Here is a 21888-nt window from a genome sequence, read left to right on the forward strand (position 1 = left end):
GCTATTTGTATATTATTATCAAGCAAATGATACGATATAACGTAACTAGAAAGAATTTGTTGGTAGGGACTTTTAATTTTAATTTTTAGGGTTCCATACGTCTAAAGGAAAAAGAAACCTTTATAAGATCACTTCGTTATCCATCTATCTGTCTGTCTGTCCTACCCTTTTTTTTCTTAGTAAGGTAGAGGTATAATGTTTAAATTAATATCAAATACCCGCCATCCTTTGGAGATGCGAAAAAATCAAACTTGTAATTTAGAATTGCTTAGGAAATCGAAAGATATTAGGACCATTTATGCCGAATTTTACATATACATATTAGCAAAGGGACGGGAAAAATGTCTACTTCCCGATGCCCTTGATCATTAAAACTAAGAAGCAATATCTCGTAGACCATATATAGGAAGTGTCTGTTCGTCTATCTGTCTGGTGGTACGGAGCCCTCAGTGCGCGAGTCCGAATCGCGCTTTTGAGAAAATGGTATTCTGTTCATAGTTCGTCGACAAGTTTGAACACAATAGCGAATTGTTACAACTATAACACAATCGATACAAATTACATAATATATTCTATTCATGGTTACAAATAAAATATACGAATAGAATTTATTGAAGTAACCGAAAGGGTGGGATCTTCTATAGAATAAACAACTATAAAGTTATAACGACGAATTGAGATCCTCTTTAAAAGAACGAAGAGTTAAAAAAAAGTATAATAATAACTATTATTATTGATATTTTTCATTTGGTTCAGTATAATACTCGTTAATGTCCAGACGGGATAAGTAACAAATCAATTGTTGTATTAAATAATATTTTTAACTGATTGTCGAAAACGAGTAACTACTAAGTTTCTTGCCGGTTCATTTTGGTAGAATCTATCTATAATTCCAAATCGGTTGTATTAAATTTAATTAAACCATAAAAATGACGATTCAGAAGTGCTCACAACCTATTTGAATAAAGTATATTTTGATTATGATTGATTTTGAAGGTCCAATCTGACTTTAATTTGTATTACACAGTTTTATATGTTTTTTTAAGCTTACTTACATATAAATGATTTCAATTGTTTTTAAGGAATGTAGACCAGAGCGAATTACAATCCCAGCCTCCCAATCATAGCATCTAAATCATTTTTTTAAATGATCCTTTTACTGGATTACCTTGGAGGTCAAACTGAGTCGTAGATGAAATATATGAATTATACTGTAACACAGCCTTTAAAAAGTATTGAAATTTTGCGGTACCATTGCTAATATATAGGTGACCATTCAGACGAGTGTGTATTAATCCATCGGTTTTTTGTGAAATTATTATAATGACATGATTGAATAAACTAGCCTCAAATCCAGTATTTTATCCGTATATAGACACTAATCCAGTTCAGGTACCTTAACTAACAAGTTTTTATACGAATGCCGTTTTCCGTTTCCCTTTAATGGTAAACCAATAATGGTCTGGATTGGCATAATTATTATAATTACAAATACCGACTACAATCCTTTGTTTTCAATATAAACGCAGATTAAGACAAATATTTAATTTATTTGTTTGCTTTACAATGTTACATTCAATAAACATTTGCATAGAAAGTGGATATTAATGATCGAACCGATTTTCCGTAGAATTTCAACTTTATCGACATCAAGTTTTTTTAACTCAATTTCAGCCAAAGCGGCTCCTCCTAAACTGGTTAGTATTTCTGTGTACTTAATATTTATGTGTTTAGGTTAAAAGCCAGTGAGCCAGAGTACAAGGAAATTATATCTCTAAGACATAATATCTCTAAGACTAGCTCATTACACTGAAGATATTACAGAGCAGAAATGGGAGCGGATATACCGGAGCACTCACTATTAACTCAAATCTTTATGCCATGTTTATCAGGCGCAGGAAAAACCATTTCCTTAACACCAGACTACTACTGAGAACATAACTTAAAGTACCAATAATTTTCTTCCGATAAATATATTTTCAAACGTACCAACCGAATCAACAATCCTATACGCTATCCACTAGAACAACACTTTTTTATTTAAATACATTACAAGTATAGAACAAATAGCAATACCTGAAAAATTTTATGTAAATATTTGTTTCATTCGAAGTGAACCTTGGTTTCCTTACAAAGACGCGCTTCGAAAGACAAATGACTAATATTATTGATATTATTCCCTGTATGTGATATTGTTTTTGTTGTATACGTGTAGACAGTATTCATAACGTCTTTGTTTCCTTAAAGTATATTGTGAGGTTGTCAATAACATAATCACATTCAGTACAAATCCACACAATTCAGGTAAATCTCGATTGTCAAATGTTGGAACGTTGAATAGGACTTATGGTGTCGTGCGATATTAATAACAATAATTAAGAACATTTAAAGGCTAAAAGTATTAAAATAGCATATCACCGATGTTAACTAACATCGTTCTGTCCGCTATTACTCTTTGAATTCACATTTCATTATAACATCAAGCTCTAATTTGTATGTAATTGGTTATGACTGTGGTGGCAAAACTACCTACTATAGACCACTGTAAGTCTTGTACTTGTTCACATACGTGATGTGAACAAGTACAAGACTTACAGAGGGCTAATTTTGTGTTCATCTTGATAGGCAATGTACACCTCTCACTGGTTCTTTTAATTCTTTGAGATAAATAACAAAACCCTAATACATTCTTTGGCCTAAGTATATTTTTATATTTAAATAAAATCAGATAAGATTGATAGCATTTAATCCTAAGCTTGGGTCTATGTCAATTACGAGTACTTCATTATAAACCTGTCATCATATTCATCCTTCGTATTATCTATCGTTTAATTTATAAATTTTGGTAAAAGTTTAATTCGTTTACATTTTATTTTATAATTATAAAAATTGCGATAATTCTTTTATCAAGTAAACGGCATTCCATTACTTGTACGAATTAATTTAAGTATTCCAAATTGTAATTGAAAGGTATACGCAAATGTTTCAGTTCAAAAATTGGAAAGAACTGGTTAAAATTTAGACACGAAATTTGACACACTTTTGCTTATATAAATAATCTATCTTGTATTAAAATGGAAATTAGTACATTTGAGTTTATTTTTTAAGTATGTATTGTCAGTGTAATGGACAACCTTTGGCTATGGTAAGGTCACCGCCGCCCATTGGTGCCGTCAACCTTCGGCTATGGTAAGGTCACGTAAGAAATTTTGACCATCCTTACATCGCATATAGCTGCTTTACTCGTACATTATAATCAATGTGTCAGAAATAATAATTTGCCCTTTTTTATAATAAACTTACTACAAACATTCCTTCGTTCGTGTGAAATAAGAAAATTGTTATTTATTAATATTTTTTGTGAAAAAATAACTGAAATTTACCCGGTCCAAACTAAACCATCCAACCTATTTAAAACATACAAAAAAACCATCGAAATCAGTCCAGCTAAATGGATTATACATTGTATTGGTGTATCTTCTGAAGTTTGGTCAATGCTAGCTACGTAAACGTAAAAAAAATCGTACAGTTTTTGGATAAAATACCATTATAGTTAAACTATTTTGTACAAAATATTAACAAATTAAATTCATAAACTTTCCTCTTTATAAAATTATAATATCGATCGAACGTTTGTGGAACTACTGCTATATAGTTGCCCATCCCGACATCGAAAGCGCAAAATTCACAAAAACTTAAATCTGTTCAATCCCTGGAAGTTGAAATTGTCAAAAATTGTTTCTTATTTGATGCTCACATTATAAAATAAACGTATTAAGTACGTTCCAAATTTCAGCTAAACTGAAATTCGGTCGGCGGCCAGGTTGTATGAATTCCTTTGATCGTATTTTGTTACGTTAAAACTGTATCACTTTTACATTTGATAATTTACAGTTAATTTAACGAACAAACAAAACTTTCTTGATCGTTAAATTCACTAAAATGCCAGATTTTATATAGCAATAAAAAGTGAACGTATGAAATGATAAATGCGATCTAAATCAAGTGTTATATTTAAATAAATAAAATTAAAAGTCATTTTGAATTGTGCTAGTAAACCTGCTTTCGTTTCCAAACATAATAGCTTTCTCATTTTCGTTCATAGATTATATGAATATTTGAATATTCGTATGCAAATATATGTAAATATGTGAGATTTTTTATCATTGTATCAGCCTCGAGATAAGCAAAGCTATATAACAAACGGATCAATTGCTTATGTACACAATTTATTATAATTTTATGACCGGTTTTTTCTCAAATCTAAGCGATTTAAATGCACCAGAACACACGTTTTTGTGCCAGGAGATTATGGTAGAGCAGTTGAAAAGTCTAACGAACTCATATTTAATTTTGATCTGATGGACAGTGATCTGCTAAGATTACACATATTTAGTTCCCGAGGTAACCGGCTCGTTGGTGATATGAGGAATTAATAATATTTCTTAAAGTACCAATGTCTATGTACCGTAGTGACTTATTATCACCAAAAAAAAAATATGTCAGCCACTATAGCCTATCCTGAACAGGAATTTAATTATATTTAATGCTATTAGTGGTCTTCTATCTATAAATAAATGGGAAAAGACCAAACAGTTTAGTACTATTTTCTCCTTTGTTTATTAAAATTTGTCTATGGCAGCTGTTGATAGTATTTTAGTATTATAAATAAATAAAAAAATAAAATAAGCTTAAAAATCTTTTGAAACATGTAAATTATTAAAATTTAAATAGGAATTATTAATATAAAGGTCTTAACTATATAAAAATAAATAAATTGTCATTGTACAAATAATGAGAGCGTGGAACGGCGAATATTGGTGCAGAATTTTCCAATTGATTCGCAATTCCCTAGGCATAATATAAATCAGACAACGATAATTACGGTGGAATTTCGACCAAGGAGTGGACAAAATTTTTAATTAATAAGTTTTATAAGGAATTGTTTACTTACTTTGAGCTGTACGCGTCAGAGTCCTTTTTAATGGGAGGTGTATCAACAACTTTCTCCATGTTTATTTCTTAAATTTTGTTTTTCGTTTTTACAGAAACACTTTTTCCCGTTTTACGTATAGCCAGTCATTGCCACTAGTTTTATCTGAAACAAAAGAAGATTGTTATCTATCTCGCTTTAATCTTTTAAGCATAATAATAAAATTCACGACGTAACTGCATGGTGTTCGGAATGTGTATAAAAATTAGCATTTATGTCCTCTTGACTTAAGAAAATTAGTCAACTGCTGAGACATCTATACAAAGTATAAAACGAAGTCGCTTCCCGCCGTCTGTACGCTTAGATCTTTTAATCTGTAGACATATTTCAATGTGGTTTTTATGAATAAGCGGAGTGATGAGGTTTATATACATGTTACATGCAAAAAAAAATCGACAATTTCAACTTTTCTAGCTAGGAAAATATTCATATACAGATTATTATACAAACACAGGAGAAACAACTCTTATAATCTATGGATTATCCGTTCGACACCGAGGAGGGGGGTTTCACGCACATGTCCAACATCCAAAATCCGGCTGCAAATAAGAGTTTCTTGAAAAACCCAAAAAAAATATATCGGCGCGACCAGCGATTTGATACCATTAAATCAGAATATGTTAACATATATACTAATATTATAAATGTACATAAAACATAAAAAAACGACCTATGACTGACACCTAACATCCCCTTCCCCTCCCCGTCTAATACACGTGTGAACCCGTACGCGGAAACAAAATTTTCCATATAAAATAAAATCGCTAATCCCAGCAATCACAAGCGAATCAACGCCCCCGCCTTCTTATCTTCTACTCCTTATTTATAATTAGCACTTTGTGTTTAGATTTGTGACAGCAAATCAAGAAAAAAGTATTCAAGCATAGGTCTAACGGTTTTGCGTGCTTTCCGAGAAACGTGTACACACTTCCGATTTCCATACGCCTGCTTTTGAAGATTTAAAAACCCAGAATCACGAGATCTGCGGCCTTGTACTATAGCGACGATGCAGCATTACTATTACAAATATTTCAATGTGGTTATAAAATAAATTACAAAATATACCTGTTTAGATTCACTATAACCACTCTAGTAAGAGCCTCGTATGCCGTGACGTACACCATAACGAGCTCTTAATCTGTTAAGAAAAATTTGATTGCATTTTTATTTAGACATCTTCTCTACTATCCTCAGTTTCATGACCGTAGCGTTTTATATTAACTGAGTTATAGGAAGATATATTTCCTTATACATGTTTGCAATAATCTTATGAAAATGATGTTTTATATATATGAGAATTTCCTTTTCAATGAGATTGTTATCAATTCTTATCATAGTTCTTATCTTTTATTTTATTTAGCTGTATTTATAGGTGATAGTTAAGTCGTGGTTAATGTGTCTGAGAATTCCCCTCACTATTAAAAGCAAATATTTAAAGTGCTGTTATTTTCCTTATCTGTAAAATCAAATCAGGGTTACCTTCGTTCAAGAAGGTTAAGTGTTTTTTAAGCGTAATTAAGTTTATATTGAAAATATACCGATTCGAAGTGAAAATAAGCATAAACAGCCTGTTAATAAAAAAGACAAAAGACCTTACTCATTACTGGGTTTGTCTTCTTTTTTGAGGAACTTATTCCATTTTTTCTTCAGAATCACTAATATTCCTATTTACCCCTCCATTTAAGATTATCACTTGTGTTAGGAGTGGGGACAGCAATAGCCCAAGGGGTCAGGATCGATCCTGCGACATTTTACAGCGCTAGGCGGCTCGTAAACCATTGCGCTGTTGACGCTTTTTTCCATTACGTTGTTCCAATGCGGGATGCGCATGTGCCACATGCATCCGAAACATACAGGTTTCCTGCCGTTGTATTTATGTAATAATTCGTCGAGGAAAATATTATTGTCATGAATTCACAATATGTTTAAGACACAGCCTTGTAACGAATTAATTTTACAATTATCATTGCAATTTTTTGTTTGAATTTTGACATAGGTTAGTTTATTTATTAATACAAAGGCGAACTACCACTGCCTCATCACGAGATCTCCGAAATTATAGGTACGATTGACTTGAAATTAAGCATAGTTACTCCTCTCGCGAAGTTGCCGCTCACTAAGAAAGGATTTATTGTAATTTCAACTTCAAGGGGTTCCATAACTATGCATGAATTATAGCCGTGCGAAGTCGGGACGGGACAACTAGTTTATTATAAAATATACGATAACAACGATATTAAGTTATTAACGATGTTTTGTTTATTGTTAAGCGGAACATTCATTTGATATTAAATAAAGATCAGTTAAATTTAAGGATTAGGTTATATATCCATTTAGATTAACATGTTGTGAATAAATATAAATGAATATTAATGGAGAATCACCGTTACGTAATTATCTAATAACATTTGTGGTATTCTTTGGTTCAGATCAGCACATTTTTATATGAATAGGCACCAAGTCTCAGAACACTTACAGACTGTTATTATGATTTCTGCTACAAGTCACTTATTTATGAGCTGATCATTTAAATATTACTTATTAGAAGTCTAGACTTCCACTCGTAGATGTAATAATGTAATTTCGATTTCGTATTCCATCATTCCTCATTGATACACGCTACATATCGTGTGCAATGTCTGAATTTAAAATATCCACAGACGTGTGATATTTCAGTGAATGGTGAATATAACTGAGAAAAATATGAATTCAAATTTTGTTTAATTTTAAGTTGTCAAAAGCCGAGATGGCCCAGTGGTTAGAACACGTGCATCTTAACCGATGATTTCGAGTTCAAACCCAGGCAAGCACCACTGAATTTTCATGTGCTTAATTTGTGTTTATAATTCATCTCGTGCTCGGTGGTGAAGGAAAACATCGTGAGGTAACCTGCATGTGTCTAATTTCAACGAAATTCTGCCACATGTGTATTCCACCAACCCGCATTGGAGCAGCGTGGTGGAATATGCTCCAAACTTTCTCCTGGAAGGGAGAGGAGGACTTAGCCCAGCAAAATGTATATTCCGTTCCAACTTCGATAGGCAACGAAAGGTATTGGCGCCCAAAATGCTCTCCTGAAAGAACTGACTTCGGGTATCGCTAGTGAAATGTTGCGACACGTCTTAAGGTGAGACGCTACTTTGACGCGCGTATCTTCTAAATGTTATATTTATAATATGTCGTCTCACTTTGTGATATTCTATGATCGTGTTCGGCGGAGTGTTTCGAGTTTATCCTTACAAAGAAGCTAGATACCGTTCTTTGTGCATAAAATATCTTTATATATATCAACGAAATTCTGCCACATATAATAAATATATCCAATACACTGTGAAATTAGACAAGTATATCATTATAAATAATATTATAATTTTTACTACCGATCACTGTAGTTTATCTAAAAAACTTAGCAACTTAATTTCAGTATTAACATTTTACGTTATCTAATATCAAACTCTTCCCAAGCTTAGTGATAAGCTGAATTTGGAAATGAAAGCAAACCTAGTAGCCTACTGATTATTTTCTTGTGAAATGTATTGATAAGCTTCAGATTTATATACAAAAAGAATTTCGAATTAGAGCAGAAAAATATATATTCGAAAAATAGCAAAAGCATATTCTCTTTAAATTTTCATTACGATTATCTTCAAATTTCGAACATTAATAAATTCATCGAACAATACGTTGCTTTAAATAAGCTTGTCTAATTGTAAAAATAACATTCAAAGTGTGATGAATAAATTTAAGTATAAAATTATTTAAATTCGATAAACTACTGCGCACTGATGCAGAACTAATGGTACACCCGAGCATATTCATTGTACACTTGAGTAAATTCTAAAAATAATATTCTTTATGATGAGACAATATTGAAAACGACTACAAAGCATATCGATATTTCTCGACACGATTGAAGGATCCAAATATTTTTCTTCAAAATTATACTCTGGTAGCGGTTCCGGTTGCAGTTTGAAGGGTGAGTCAATGTAATGACGCAAAACAATTTTATAGTACACTATATTACCTTATTAAATGTAAATATATAATATGTAGATGATTGGTATAAATTTATTGTATTGATGGAACGAAACGACACTAAAAACTAACAGGTGATTAAGGTTTATAATGACATGATGATTGATGTTTATTTCTTGCATTGGCGCAGCATTGGATCAGTGATGTCATGTCACTAATGATGACATTACCATAGGGTGGATTGTTTCGAATTTTTTGTAATACAGATAGACGTACTGGTACATAGGACACCTGATAGTAAGTGAGCACCACTGCCCAATTCGCATATTGGCGCTGTAAGAAATTTTAAACGTTCTTCACGTCATCAATGTGCCGCCAACCTTGGGAAATGGAATTTTGATTACATTTTTAATTTAATATAAATTACATATTGTAGTATATCAACTGATGTCCTTTTAAAAATCGTAGTGTTACATTTTTATTATTAATTTACTGAACAATGTAAAGAAAAGCAAACGGCCTCTCCTTGGCCTCGTTTCGAGAATAATCTTAATTCATAAGACTTTGTTTTCATATATTTAAGTCCTATTCTGTTTATATTTACTAAATTTCAATCTTGTTTTTTTAGGTTAATTTTATTATTTTAATTTCGCGTCTAAAGCGTTTGTGAGCCTAGAGTAATTAAGTAATTTATATTTGTACTGACTTAGCTTCCGGTACCAAATTGAAATTGCGTTTGCGGCTTCGTCTGCTTGTGGAAAGGACCTTATACCACATAAGGTACCCTTTGATCATTTTACATCGTTTGTTCTAAATTACATGGTGTTATGATGAAGGGTTTAGACGTTATAGTGTAAAAAAGAAACAAATACACAGACTCACATTTATAATGTAAAACAAAATTGGTTCTTAAAGTTATATTATTAAGACTATTATGTAAATATATATTAAAATTTGAAAATAAAGATCTATGTCACCAGAAGCAGTATTTTTTCCGTATAACAATCATACTGATCTATCACATAAACGTAAAGTAACAGACTGCAAATAGGGTCTAGGAATTCCCGCCAATTTCAAAGTCCCGGGAACGTATTAAAAAAAGACGTCCCGAGACCCAAAAATCTAATTGTAAGCGACCCAATGCTGGGAAACGGAGTTCTCTTAGGGAGAAGATTAGGTGCTTATTCCACTAAGCTCTAGCACCACCTATTTATTGTAAGTTTAAACTACAACTGTACTGCGTCAAATTAACCGGGGTAAAGGTACAGTAACGAAGATAGAGTAGATACATAAACATTCATTTTTATGGAGGTAAGATCGATTTGTATGCCGTGACGGCAAATGACATGCCCCCTCTTATGCCGTTATGCCCCCTCTCTCCTACCTTGTACATGCGTGGCGTGTATACTTCGCTGCCATATTTTACGTTAAAAGTCTGTGATTGCATGTATTTAATTATCTTTTTTTTTTATTTACGGTGCCATATTGAAAGTTAGTCCCGTTACGGTATTTTTTTAATCTATATTCGTTTAACGACTTTGACAACGCAATGTCTTTATCTAACAGAAGAGACCAAGAAGCTATATCTTATATTCCCAAAGCGTTTCGGGGATTTATCTGATATATTTGTTAACAAAATGACTATAAATTCTTTTTAAAACAAACAAAATTCGACGAATATCTAATCCAACAAGTTGTTCTATCTTATTACTTATAATAACTGAAAATATTGGAAGATCGGAATTAGAATATTGGAATGGCTCTGCTCGCGTATTAATTCAAGCGATCGTAAATCCTCAAATACTATATCAAACAATGTTGTGTAAAAGGAAATGATTATCCATCCATATAATAAATTGACTCGAACATTTTTTTATAATTACGTCAATAATATGTAGCTTATGTCGTAGCTTATGTATTATCGGAAAGTTAATGTAAATAATGTCAAGAATCGTTGTAATAGAATAAGTAACTTCGGAGGAAACGTCCTGCATCCAAACCGACAATCTTTACTTATTCATATTATAGCGAACTAATAGTTACACGATCGCTTGGCACTGAAAATATGGAAAAGATCAATGAAATTAAAAAAATTAAGAGCCTATAACCATCTACGGACGATTCCGCGGCGAATGGTTATAGTATCATACCAGTTTCAATATTTTTCACGAGATTAAAGGACAAAGAAAAAGATACCGCTATAATTATACAGAAGAACCAATTTGTAAGAAATCTTACCTAACTAGTATGTTGTCAATAGATTGACGTAAACCGATTTTGTCTATGGTTTTTAATAGATAGTTAAGATTTTTATTTCCAAAATATTTATGTAAATATAATACATAACATTGTCTTTATCTCGGCACGTTGGTTTATACGTAAATCTGAATGTAAGGAATATATCAAATTTTACATTATTAGTCTAAATCTCATTGTCTTTGAACAGTATGTATTATATCTGACAGTACGCCGGAAGGCTTTATGTGAATAGGGTGTATGCCGAAGAACTTAATAATAGTTAGTTTACAGTGTAATTAGTAGTTTAACGAGACAATAACTAAATAGCTATTATTAAACACTGAATATCAAAATTAAATTGAAAAATTAAACATTAAAAGTGTTTTTTAGAATCAATTCCTAGTCATCAGAATGTCAGATTTAATGAAAATATTAATAAAATCTCACTCACAATTCGTTTATTTGTATTCGTTTATTTCGTATCTATTTTTATTGTCTATATACTCGGTCCTCTATAGCTTCTTACTAACTTGATGATAGGGATTTGTGCGAGACCGCCTGGGTAGGTACCACCCCCTACAGATATTCTATCGCCAAAAAACAATACTAAGTACTATTGTATTGCGGTTTGAAGGATAAGCGAGTCACTGATGCACCAGGGATATAATATTTTAGTCCCCAACTTTTATGTAACACAGTATGAATTGTTATCAAAATAAATAACGTATTTTCAAAAGGCAGTCAAGTTTCACAGACTACAGTCTACTTGAATAAAGTATATTTTGATTTTGATTTTGGTGTAGTTCTTCATCGTGATAACGACAGACCACATAAATCTTTACCTAATCAGCAAATATCGAGAGAGCTTGATTGGGAAGTATTAATGCATTCATATAGCCCAGATCTTGCACCCTCAGATTTTCACCTGTTTTGATAATATACTTAATAATTATATTGGTTAAGTTAACATCAAAGGAGGGCTGTCAGAATTACTTGACGTAGTTATTTGATCATAATTTCCAAAATTTGTATAGAAATTTAATTATGTCTCTGCCTACAAAATAGCAGCAATTTATTGAACAAAATGTTCACATATAATAAATCAAATGGAAATAAACGAAGATATTTTTTTTTGTTGAATTTGCATACGAAATACGAAAAGACATTTTCCCCAGCCCTAAATCAAATCAAATCAAATCAATTTTATTCAAGTAAACTTCACAACGAAGCGTTTTTCAATCGTCGATATTAAAAAACTACCACCGTTTCGGAAAGCAGCCTCCAGCGAGAAGAAACGGCATGAAACTCGCATAGTTGCTCTTTTCAAATATACAGATTTACAATGCTGTTTTTTTTACAAAAATTAGTGTCCTGTGATGGAACCCGAGCCTAAATCCAGGCGTTTTTATCTAAAAAGTACTCTTTTAATGAATAATAAGACTTATTTATTAATTTAGTCTTCATAAACTTTTTAAATTTCGTAATTGGTAAATTGGTTACATTTCCCGGTATCTTATTATATATGCGTATACCATTGCCCAAAAACGTTCTCTGTACCGTATGCAAACGGAAAGTAGGGGTTACAAGTTTATTCTTATTTCTTCTATTAATAGTATGTATATCAGTTTTTATGGAATACTTTTGTATATTCTTCTGTATAAACATTATATTATCATAAATATATTGTGAAGCAGCCGTTAATATACCTATTTCTTTAAATTTTTCGCGTAATTATGTCCTAGAGCTAATATTATAAATAGTTCGGTTAGCTCTTTTCTGCAGAATAAATTTCTGCAAAATATATGAAGTGATTATTACACATATTATTATGGTAGCAATTTTTTAATTTTATAACTGTTAAAATGGCGACCATAATCGGAATGTAAGAATTATTCTTGTGATATTTTCGCGCTATTTTTAAACGCATTCTTATCACAAACTTTTCTTTGTTTACTGAGAACATAATCACAAATCACTTTCAAGGTAAGTCAATGGTATTCAACCTTATGTTTCGCTGTTGTAATACAATTAATGTAATGTGAGTGGGAGAATTATCCATATTATTAAAGTCAAACATGATTTTCTAAAGTAATAGATACATTTTTGTCATAAAATAAAACGTATACCACAGAGACTGAAAATATCCAATTTCTGGGCGAATTATTCGTATGAAAATGTTACAGAATTTCGTCAGATTTAGGATTCACTAATGTAATATATTTTTACAAATATATATTTTTTTAAATATTCCATTTTTTACCGTAAAGATACTAACATCCATAAACTTGTAAAGTAAAACCTTACCTAAATACGAAATAGACCCAAACCGTTAGAGTTGTAGCCGAGTTAAATAATATAAATGTGTATGTAATCTGATTTAAAAGTACATACATGAACTGCTCGTTTGATATCATACGATAATTTAAATTAAGTACGGGAAATTTGATCTTGGCTATAATTTTTCCATCGGATAATCTCGGTTTACTGGCCCATCTCGGCTTGGTAAGATTAATTACAATAGGAAATTAAGAAAAAAGTATAATACATAAAATGAACACATATACAATTTTATCATAACAACCTTTTCATAATTTATCAGTAAATAGTTCACAATCAACGCGATGTTGAACACGGAATCGTATAAATGTTTTCAAAACGAATTAAGTTACATTGTTTGGTTGAATAATAAATTAAATAAAAGTAAATCGTATTATAAAGTACTATTCGTACAATTTGTATTAGATATTGCAATTGACTGGCTTTTAAGGTCGAAGCGGCTCATTGTTATGGAATCATATGTAATGTGGTCATAAGTAATGTAATTATATCATATATAATGTGGATCACTCCTCGATAAATTACGTTAGAACCAGTAACAATATTGAACATTTGCGGTATAACCTACAAATAAAACCCGTGTATAAAAAATGTACTTACCTCTTTATTATATTTGTAACTAAACACTATGCTATCGCAAAGAGGCATATAGATGATAATAGTATCTACGTCTGTAATCACGTGTGGCTTTACATCAAATACACGACTTCAATCTTCAACCAACAATCATTATATATTATTATACAGTATGCTTTTCAAGGAAATTCTATTATTTATACCTTTTTTTTTAGACGGAACGGCAAATGTGTCGTAAATTATTTGGTAGTAGGTCACTACTGCCCATAGAAATCGGTGCTGTAAAAAATATTAACTATTCCTTACATCGTCCATGCGAAGTTAATATTGGTAACTAAGCTGATTAATCTCTCGTGCCTGCAATAACATTGGCTCATTTCAAACGGAAGACAACAATATTTAGTATTGTTGTTTGGCGGTAGAATGAGCCGAGATGGCCCAGTGGTTTGAACGTGTGCATCTTAACCGATGATATAGGGTTCAAACCCAGGCAGGCACCACTGAATTTTCATGTGCTTAATTTGTGTTTATAATTCATCTCGTGCTCGGCGGTGTTGGAAAACATCGTGAGGAAACCTGAATGTGTCTAATTTCAATGAAATTCTGCCACATGTGTATTCCACCAACCCGCATTGGAACAGCGTGATGGAATATGCTCCAAACCTTCTCCTCAAAGGGAGGCCTTAGCCCAGCAGTGGGAAATTTACAGGCTGTTAATGGTAGAATATCTAGACACCTAGTACATACCTACGACGGTTCTTAATGTTTGCTCTTACGAGTGTACCGGTGATGTTTGTATCGTTTGACAGATAAATGGTGTAGAAACATCTACTGACGCGCCTTTGGGGTAAGAGAGACTCATGCGCCGCGACGGCAAACGGCATGACGTTCTCATATGCCGCCATGCCCCTTCTCCGCCGCATTCTACTCCCTTTTTCTTACTACACTACTTTGTTTTTTAATTTTTATATTCTTAAAAAAAAAATTCTTTTGATAATCTCAATGACTTTAATATAATTAATGAATTGGTTGAGTGATTTTTCAATCACAAAAATTATACCCATATTGTCAAAAAATTTAATGAATGAATCTGTGTTGTCGAGTATCTAACTAGCTTAGGCTTAAATTCATAGTAAATATTATAAGTTGTGTTTAAATAATGGTTTGTGCTGTTTCTGTATGATATCTACGATTGAAATTAGAATTTATAATTAATATTATATTTAGTGTCCAATGTTTTTCATCTTTGTAAGAAATTTGGAAAATGGGTTTGAATAAGTAAAATATAACTTGAATTACATTCATAAATTATACAAATCGTTATCGATAATGTTGCAAAAGCTACGCCTTCTATGAGACATCGAATTTAGCTATGTATCTATTTGTGTACATTTTTCACGTACTTGTGGAATCCCGAAAAACACGTTGTCCGTACCTTTCGTATTCTTTTGTTTTTATTATCAGCTTCTGTACCTTTTACCAACTTGAGTCATTCATAAGGTTAAATTAATGTCAGATATATTTATCAAATCAAATAAAAATACGTTTTATTCAAGAATGTAAGCAATTTTAAATTTAATTTGCTATTACCGCTGATTTGGTATTTCGATTATAAATACATAGGTACCGACAAAAATCGTAAGATTTACTATTTTGCACAAATTAACTAACCTCAATATTTTGTCGATATGATTTTAAAGTTGGCAATACTGATTAAACAAAAAACGTTGGCGGGAAATAGTGATTAAAGGTGCAAGTGGGTTGTAAATTATACACTCAAACCGATAGTATAACGTATATACGAAAACCAAATATTAACGAACAATTAATCCACGATTTTTCATATACGAAAACCAAATATTAATTTGGAATTAATAAATTCACGATTTTTCATCACATATGATTTTGTTTTTATTAAAAAGGTTAATATTTATAACTTGGTAAAGCTAAAATTCAAACATAACATTGTAATTTCGAATGCTAACAAGTATTATAATCATAAAGTCTAGACATGATAGATATTTGTTTTAAAAGTGTTTTGGGAGTAATTATATAGTTACTAATTGGTTCGTCCATTGATCGAAATTCGACATTCATTATAATTTAGGGAAAATAAATTTTGAGTTTTGCGTGTGATTAATTTTAATTCAATTTTTTTTATTGATAAAATAATGGTCGAAAATACAAAAAAAAAAATTGGTCGGTTGGAAATCAGCAAAAATTTTTTTTTATTGTTTTTTCTTTGCATACACATATATAAATATTATACCAATGCATGACATTAGCTGACGCGGAACAAGTTAAATACTTAAGTTACGTTTGATTTATAGAAATAATAAAAAAAAAACTCTATGTTGAAATATGCACTTTTCTATAGTTTGGCCATCTCATTTCATCCTAGATTTAGCAACGGCTCCGAGAAGTTTTACCGTATTTTTTGTAATTTAAAATTTGATGTACTAGCACTTCAGGAAGACGTATAGGGCGTCATAGTAATTTGTGTGACCAAGCTCTTTAAAAAATAGGAAAAAAAATATCTCGCACATCAAAAATTAATTCTGTATAAACTATCATGCATAAATATTTAAAAAAAAAAAAACTACTAAATCTCTTGCTTCTAATATTGTATTAAGCGTCACCAGCATCATAAGTATATGTATGATACATATATCATATGAAATAAAAACAGTTTTTAATAAACATATTTCCAAACACATCGGTGTGCCATTCAAGTAAAATCTTAAAGAGGTTTAGTAAGTTGCTGTTCACAGTCATAATATTTGATGTAAGACCATGCGATAAAATAGAAACGTATGCCGTGACGGCAAACGGCAAGACGCTCTCTTATGCCGTCATGCCCCGTCTCTGTCACGCATTCCTCACTAAGATGTGCGGGACGGGTATATTGTATACTTCGTTGCTATGTATAATGGGGATGTACTATGGGGACGACCTAAGAAACGATGGATGGATTGTGTGAAAGACGATATGGTTAGAAATAATGTTACTTATGAGATGATGTCCGACAGAGAAGCATGGAAGAAGAAGACATGCGAAGCAGACCACAAGTAAAAATTAGGATAAGGGCAGGAGGATGATGATGATGAAGAGTAAATATTGGCACAATTATAAAAAAATGTATCCGCCAACCCAGATTGAAGCAGCGTGAAATAGGCTTCAAACCTTCTCCACAGAGTGAGGAGAGGCTTTATATCAGCAGTTGTCTATTAAGAAGCTGTTAAATTTATAAATAATTTAATATTTTCTAAGAGTATCGTTTTTTTTTGGTGATAGGGCTTCGTCCAAGCCTGTCTGGGTAGGTACCACCCACTCATTAGATATTCTACCGCCAAACAGCAGTACTCAGCATTGTTGTGTTCCGGTTTGAAGGGTGAGTGAGCCAGTGTAACTACAGGCCTGAGGGACATAACATCTTAGTTCCTGAGGTTGGTGGCGCATTGGTGATGTAAGGAATGATTAATATTTCTTAAAGCGCCATTTCTTGCTCTTCCGCCTACTGATACCATAAAAAAAAATGTTACAAAGGAGCTAACCATAACGAAAGGGTATTTGTTATTTATATGAGTTGAAATGCATAATAAGAAGCCTAGATGCCCAGATGTTACCTAGCCTTGAGGAAAAAGTAATACCTGCGTTCTTTAAGCATATTTCGTCTATATTATTTTAAAAATAAAGCAATTCAAATAAAAATAATGTATTTTTTAGTAGTTCACCATACTAATTAAAAGTCTTTTGTTAAAAAAAATCATGAAAATGAACTGAAAAATCAGTTAAAAAGTCTTAATTGCGTATACAAAACTTATCGACTAATGTTTGTAAAAGTAAGTATTCAAATAAGTCCATTGATTAACAAAGGCCAGTCTTTTCGTTAACGAAGCGACATTATTATTTTATAAATAGACACTTGTTTCTTATAATTTAAGTTTACTTTTGATATTTTTAATTAACTATATTAAATATTGATTTAAGCGACAGCCTTTCGTCTCTGAACGATTACCCAGTCAGCGATACAGAACGGCGACTGGTCAACAATATATATTATAATTTACAAATATGTTCGTAAGTACGGTGAATTTTCCATTTACTAACTCTTATGCTGATTGGATAAAAACCTACACGGCCGGATAGAAATCAGGTGCAGGACCAATGGCTGTGCGTGCTTTGACCGTCTCGTATCGTTTTCACCTTTTACAGAGTGTTTGTCTATGTGCTGGTATGACCTTATCTGGCTGATGAAACCTAGCCTCTTGGAACACTTATTTTTCTGTAAAGTTGAAGTTAGCTACAAGATCAACAAGGCATTATACTACGAGAGGGGAATCCTGGACCAAACGAGAAATAATTTAGAGCACATAAGCGACATACGCACATGAAGTAAAGGCGGTTGAGTCCACTTAGTCTCTACTACAGATTTGGTTTGATTTCGTCGATTTTGTCATTTTAATAAAGAGATGATTTCATTAATGACTATTTATTTGATACAAGAAAAACTATAGGTTACACGAAGCAGCGCTTTTTCATGATTTACGATTTAATTGTTAAAATACAAACAATAATATCATTTTATTTTATTGTTTTGATATATTACATGACTTAGAAGAATACAAATATTATGTTTCATAATTCTGATAAAAGAAAATATATATTTTTAATGAAATATTACTACACATTTTGTTTATCGGCAACAGTTCGATTCAGTTATTTGTCCGAGGGCTTAAGATATATCTAGACACGACAGATTATTTCGCTAATGTCACGGAGTATTGTCAAGACACGAAGGAGGCTGAACGATCGGTGAGATTATGTCCTCCATCAGATAACGCCACCGTGAAGACAAACGAAAGTGGGAATTCAATTATAAGTTCATGGCCTGAAACAGCAGATATTCCAAAATTCGTAAAGAGGTTTATAGTTTATAGTATACGAAAAAGTTATTTTTTTATAACATTGGTAAGCGGAATGTAAATTGAACACCTGATAGTAAGTCGTCACCGTCTCCGACATTAGCGCTGTAAGTATAACGATGTAAATGTAAACCATTCCTTACATCGTCACTGTGACAGTAACCTTCGGAACTGAGGTGTCATTTTCCGTGAGCCTTTAGTTAAACTTGCTACCTATAATCCTTCAAACCGGAACACAATAATACACAAGACAGTTTTTTGTCGGAAAAATATTTGATGAGTGGGTGGTACTTACCTAAACGGGCTTGTAGAAAGCCCTACCACCAAGTATAGCAAATTGCTTTTATATTATAAATATATATATATATATATATACATATATAATAATGAACCGAAGCCATTAGGATCATAGGATTATTTTATTTCACATAATATATTTTATTAACAAAAAAAATAGATAAAAAAATATCGTTGTAAAAATAAATACTCTGTATAATTATGACGTTAGATTTACAAACGTCACAACACGATTAATGAGACAATCCAGTAATACAAACTATAATTCAATCTCAATTCAAGATATCATATCTATATAGATAACATATTAAGAGGGTTACATTGTTAACCGTTACAAAATATAGAACTTTACATAGAACTAATTATCCGTCCCGACTTTAATAAGCGAAATACATACTGAGTTTGAAATTAAAGTTACGTCACCCAATCATCATATTATACTCTCAAGTAGGATTGTGGTGTTCGGATTTAAAGGATGATGTCAAAGTTACTACAGCGCTAATGTCTATGAGCAGTGGTGACCGCTAACCATGCTATGTATTAGTATAATTGTCTGAAAAATATAGATGTGTACATATATATAATATATGTAATATAGATGTGTACATTATAGTACGGGTGAATAGATAGATCGATTGATACGTCATTGGTTATCTACGAATCCGGACGGATGGTTACATTTATTATAATAGTATTTAATATCGCACCGTAAGTAATTTAAACCTTAAATCATTTGGTTGGCTTATGCATCATCCTCCTGCCCTTAACCCAATTTTATTTGGGGTCCACACAGCATTTTTTATTATTCTTCCATACTTCTCTGTCTGACGTCATCTCACAAGTAAAATTAATTCCAGCCATATCGTCTTTCACACAATCCATTCATCGTTTCTTTGGTCATCCCCTTCCCCTATATCCATCCACGTCCATGCTCAAACCTTCCTCACAATATGGTCCTCATTCCTTCGCATAACATACCATGACAGCAAGTTTCCACATAACTTTTGGTTGGCTTATGTATAAAGGATTTTGTTTTCAAGTATTCCTTAAAAAACTCAGCCAAAGTTACCAATCTCAATTAAATACCACAAAAAATTTATAAATTACTTAATGAACTCGCAGTCAGCTTTGTATTGACACGCGGTTTATTTAAAAATGAATAATAAAAAATTAGTTAACATATCGAGGTCACGTCCTATGTCAATAAGATTTATAATTCACTGATTCGGAAAAATAGTCTCAGACCTAAATAGATCTGGCGAGAGAACCGGCGTGGGATAGTTTTTTTTTTCGTAATTTGTGCTTAAGATTATCAATTTGTTGAAAATAAAACACTTTAATTTTATAGTGTATACTGTATGTAATACAATGTTTTAATGCGATTTTCACCATTTTCATGACTAAAAAAATTGGCACACGTACTAATAATATTTATTATACTGTCTTCGATCACGATCAATTCTTTTGTATCCTGGCCAGGGGACAAAATAAAAAATACCTGGCTGTTTATTGGTAGTAGGTTGCCTATTTACCGTCCTCCTAGAGGCGGTAAATGTTACGGTTTCGTGTAATTAAAACCTATTCCCCTGACGACAAACCCTGAAACGCTATCGAAGCCACAGGTGACAACTAGTTTATCCATAAAGGTCGTGCTTGTCCTGAAATGCTTTCACCGATGTGTCGACTAGCTTCCTCCACACCACTCTGTCCTCGGCTAGTCTCAGGGCGGTCGGAATATTGAGTCCCGTTATATTTTGATTCTGATCGGACCAGCGAGTAAGTAATCTAGGTGTTGTTGGTTTAATATGATGACAAGTTTCTTTATTAATTTAGTTGAGCCTATTGTATGTCAATGATAGTTACAATACAACTAACCTTTACGAGAATGACTATAACAAGTTTACGAAGGATATCTGTCAAAATCGTATCGGATCGTATAAGTATACATTTTCTGTATTATATTTATTGTTTTAGGCTTTATGATATAACATATGGAGCAATGAGTAGTAAGAAAAGTTTCTTACATTTTTATGTCTAGAAAGTCTTATAAAAGTATCTCATTTCGACTGAATCATACAAATGATGGATCAACGATCAGAATTCAATGAAAACAAACATTACTTCTTATATTATATCTATAAATACTAATATTATAAAGATGTCATATTAGTCTGTTTGTATATAGCGGTAATTACCGCAACTAATGATCCAATTCTAAAAATATCATATAAATGTTATTAAAATTAAAATATAATAATATATATTTTATTAATCTATTCTATTTATTGTATGAACGATTTTATGCGACAGGTTTAAAATCCAAATCAAATTTCACTTATATGTTATGAAGTTTAATAAAAATAAAATCTTTTAAAATAGATTGCATACTGAGAGATTGATAATTTGAAAAGTTGGTATTTTTTTCGTTTAAATTATACATTTCTAGTACATACATAAATAGCACATGTAAATTGAATTGTTTTTGACTATATATATGATTTGAGAAAAATAGAGTATCTACTTAACTGGTTCCGGTTCTCTTCGGTA

The 21888-nt window shown here is 31.8% G+C and overlaps 1 protein-coding gene across 2 annotated transcripts in view; it reads right to left on the minus strand.

The window, feature by feature from the left end:
- The window catches only part of LOC113397224 (proton-coupled amino acid transporter-like protein pathetic), a 57801-nt gene that overhangs the window by 19895 nt on the left and 16018 nt on the right, over nt 1-21888 (minus strand). The window contains exons 1-2 of one of the 2 annotated variants that reach the window (XM_026635468.2): nt 14144-14267; nt 4955-5098 (exon numbers count right to left, since the gene is read on the minus strand). In XM_026635468.2, the coding sequence (XP_026491253.2) occupies nt 4955-5013 (59 nt within the window). In that variant the 5' untranslated portion in view covers nt 5014-5098; nt 14144-14267. Of the gene's footprint in view, nt 1-4954; nt 5099-14143; nt 14268-21888 lie in introns of those variants that run through there. The other variant, XM_064217585.1, reaches the window with a different exon arrangement.

Source organism: Vanessa tameamea, chromosome 3 (assembly GCF_037043105.1).
Source record: "Vanessa tameamea isolate UH-Manoa-2023 chromosome 3, ilVanTame1 primary haplotype, whole genome shotgun sequence".
NCBI lineage: Eukaryota > Metazoa > Arthropoda > Insecta > Lepidoptera > Nymphalidae > Vanessa > Vanessa tameamea.